Source organism: Rhinolophus hipposideros, assembly GCF_964194185.1.
Source record: "Rhinolophus hipposideros genome assembly, chromosome: 1".
In the NCBI taxonomy this organism is placed as follows: domain Eukaryota; kingdom Metazoa; phylum Chordata; class Mammalia; order Chiroptera; family Rhinolophidae; genus Rhinolophus; species Rhinolophus hipposideros.
The window spans coordinates 74438532-74441182 of NC_138047.1; the positions used below are offsets into that span (position 1 = coordinate 74438532).

The following is a 2651-nucleotide window of genomic DNA, read 5'->3' on the forward strand; positions in this document are numbered from 1 at the left end:
AAAGACTCTTCTCCTTTTAGTTTTTATGAAAATTTCACTGCATCAGAGAGATGTTATCATTTGATTTCACAGAGGAATAAAAATCTTAATTATTAGACCGTGAAATGTTCCCAAGCAAAATTTTCCTACAATCTCATTAAATATAACTTCTTTAAGTTCTAAACTCTAATGTAACAAAGTAAAGGCAATGTACTCATGTAACTACAAAAGTTTAAGACATTCAGAAGAAGAGTAATAAAAAATATTAAAAACCCAAGCAATTCATCCAAAGGAGCAAGCAATAAATGCAAAACTACTACTGTCAAAAATGTAATTGTAGGCATCAATCTAGAGGAAAATGTGCAGGAAGTTTACAATGTCTAAGATCCCTTTTTAATGGTAAAGCCTACACACTACTGGGTGTGCAGTGTGGTATATTTAATGAGGTTACATAGGACCTCTCATAGCATCCTTGTGCTGAACTCCGGGAGAGCACTTTTCAGTAAGTCTTGAAGATGTGGACCTCATGTCCACGGTAGGACAGAGAGTATTATTGCTAGATAGAGAACTTCAGGGTGACACAAGGCAAGCCTAGGATTATAAAGCAGGAAGGCACAGTGTAGTAATGCATATTTAAGGAAGCCAGTTTCTGTGCAGTCATTAAATCCAGTGCACCTATGGGGACTTAGAGCAAGTATGTTAGCCTAGATAATAACGAAAGGCCCTGATAAAAGAAAGCAGCATCTAAGACATGAGACAAGAAAACCTGGGATATGCAGAGGAGAAGCTTAGACAACATATGAAGACTAGATCAGAATGGAGACAAGCCTACGATCTACAACTAAGGGTTCTCCCCACTTCTTTTGGAGGAGAAAATGAAGCATGAAAACCTGAATTTGTATCTTTCTAGATGTTTCTATAGATTTATACCTAAGGTTACTCTGGTTCTTTTTGCAGTGTATGGATTCACTGTTTTTCAGTAATCCTTTTATTTTATGTATTTATTTATTTATTTTTAAATTTTCTATATTTCTTTTTTTTTCTTTTACAGAATATTTATTAAAGTTGTTTAATGTACAATTTCTCATTTGTCATTTTGGAAGTCCTTTATTGTAAAGACTATTCTTTTGTCTGATGACAAACAGCAGCTACATTGTCAGTCATTATGCTGGACCTCCACGTTGGATAAATTCAATTTCTTCTTGAGATATAAGTTTCCTTCTGTATTTCTGAGGTAATGTTTTTATTATTTCTGCAGTGTCTGGTGGACCCTGATGCATCAGCCAATCTGGTGATTTACTTCCCTTAGAATGCTGTGAAATTGAAGAAGAGTGAGATGGTAGTCCTGTTGATCTCAAAACTTCTGATACATTGGGCTTCGGATTGTCTCTTCTGTCAGGGAACCTTATTAATGGAGTATGTGGCTTGACTACCTGAACGACCCTGCTGGCAGACGTCATTTTGCTGCCTCAGTAATCCTTTTATGTTGTAACCTCAAAATCCCAGGACAAAAAACAAAAACAAAAACAAAAAAACGATTGTAAGGATGGAACTAGCAGACGATTTGAATTAAGATTTTTGTGAGTGGGCAGAACCAGGAGTAACAGATTCACAAATACAATTCATCTCACAATTAGAATGTATAAAAAAAATGCAATTTCTTTATTACGTCCATAACTAATTGGCCTTCCTCCAAAATCCCTATTTACTAATTAGCAAGAAAAAAATGTAAATGCCTTATGTGGTTTAAAGCTTAATTGGATCTGGTAATTTAAATAATCCATTTAGAAAATAGTTTTTCTTTCTTGGATAAAAATGCCCAGCTGTTCAGTAGCTTCCCTCTTTCCCTGTTTTGTTTCTTAAGGTATATGGAGAAGGGATGTAACTTATGTGGCCTTGTGGAGGTGGGGAGGATCTGGGTCCTCAAATGAGATGTTCCTTGTTGACCTAATGTTGCTTGGCTGTTGTCATACACAGCTAAAGTTTGTGGCTAGTGTAACTCTCAATTTAAGTTGAGATCCTACCACTTCAGCGGTGAAGCTGGCTTGGTGTTACCTAGGCACTTCTGGAGCAAGAGTACTCTCTCAGGTCTGATGGGATATCGCATTTAGTCTTGACTTTGGGGGTCTGCTTCGTAGCTCTTTCTGTAGAGTCCTTTGTGATAAGTCTGCTGACAAGCACCTCCCAATCCCTTCAACCCAGACTCTCAACAAATTCTCCATGAGCCATCTGTGCACCAAGGGTGATTCAGGAAGGGCTAATTCTCAATTCATTCCATCTCCACTTGTCTACATTTTCCCAACAAACTGAAGTGGCCACACACCAGATAGATGTTGGAACAGGTCTGTTCTTACCTGAATTCTTATAGGGAGTAGGGACAATAGCCTGTTTCTAACCTCTGTTTACCGTCAATGATATGAAGCTGGGACAAATCACCAAAGGGGAATATCAGGATCCACATTATGCCATTTTATTCTCCCACTTTCCCCTCACTTTCTTCTTTCTACCATTACTGGGCCTGGAAGGGGAGTATCTTACTTTTAGTTTCCTTACATCTTATTTTCCCTCTTCATTCTAGCCAAGACTTAGTGGAGGACAGGGTTATTCTCTCTAACCTTTAGAAAATCTGTGGGGATTCACTCTTCTTGAATTGGTGACTGGTTTGTCGAAGA

General features: G+C 37.8%; 1 protein-coding gene across 1 annotated transcript; it reads right to left on the reverse strand.

The window, feature by feature from the left end:
* Positions 1 to 1142: 1142 nt before the first annotated feature.
* LOC308499402 (alpha-ketoglutarate dehydrogenase component 4-like) lies at positions 1143 to 2440 on the reverse strand (the record flags this gene model as incomplete). The annotated part of the gene is made up of 2 exons (XM_081052807.1): positions 1143 to 1443; positions 2376 to 2440. 2 exons carry the CDS (start codon positions 2438 to 2440, stop codon positions 1143 to 1145), a joined length of 366 nt encoding a protein of 121 aa, XP_080908933.1.
* Between the last annotated feature and the right edge of the window lie 211 nt (positions 2441 to 2651).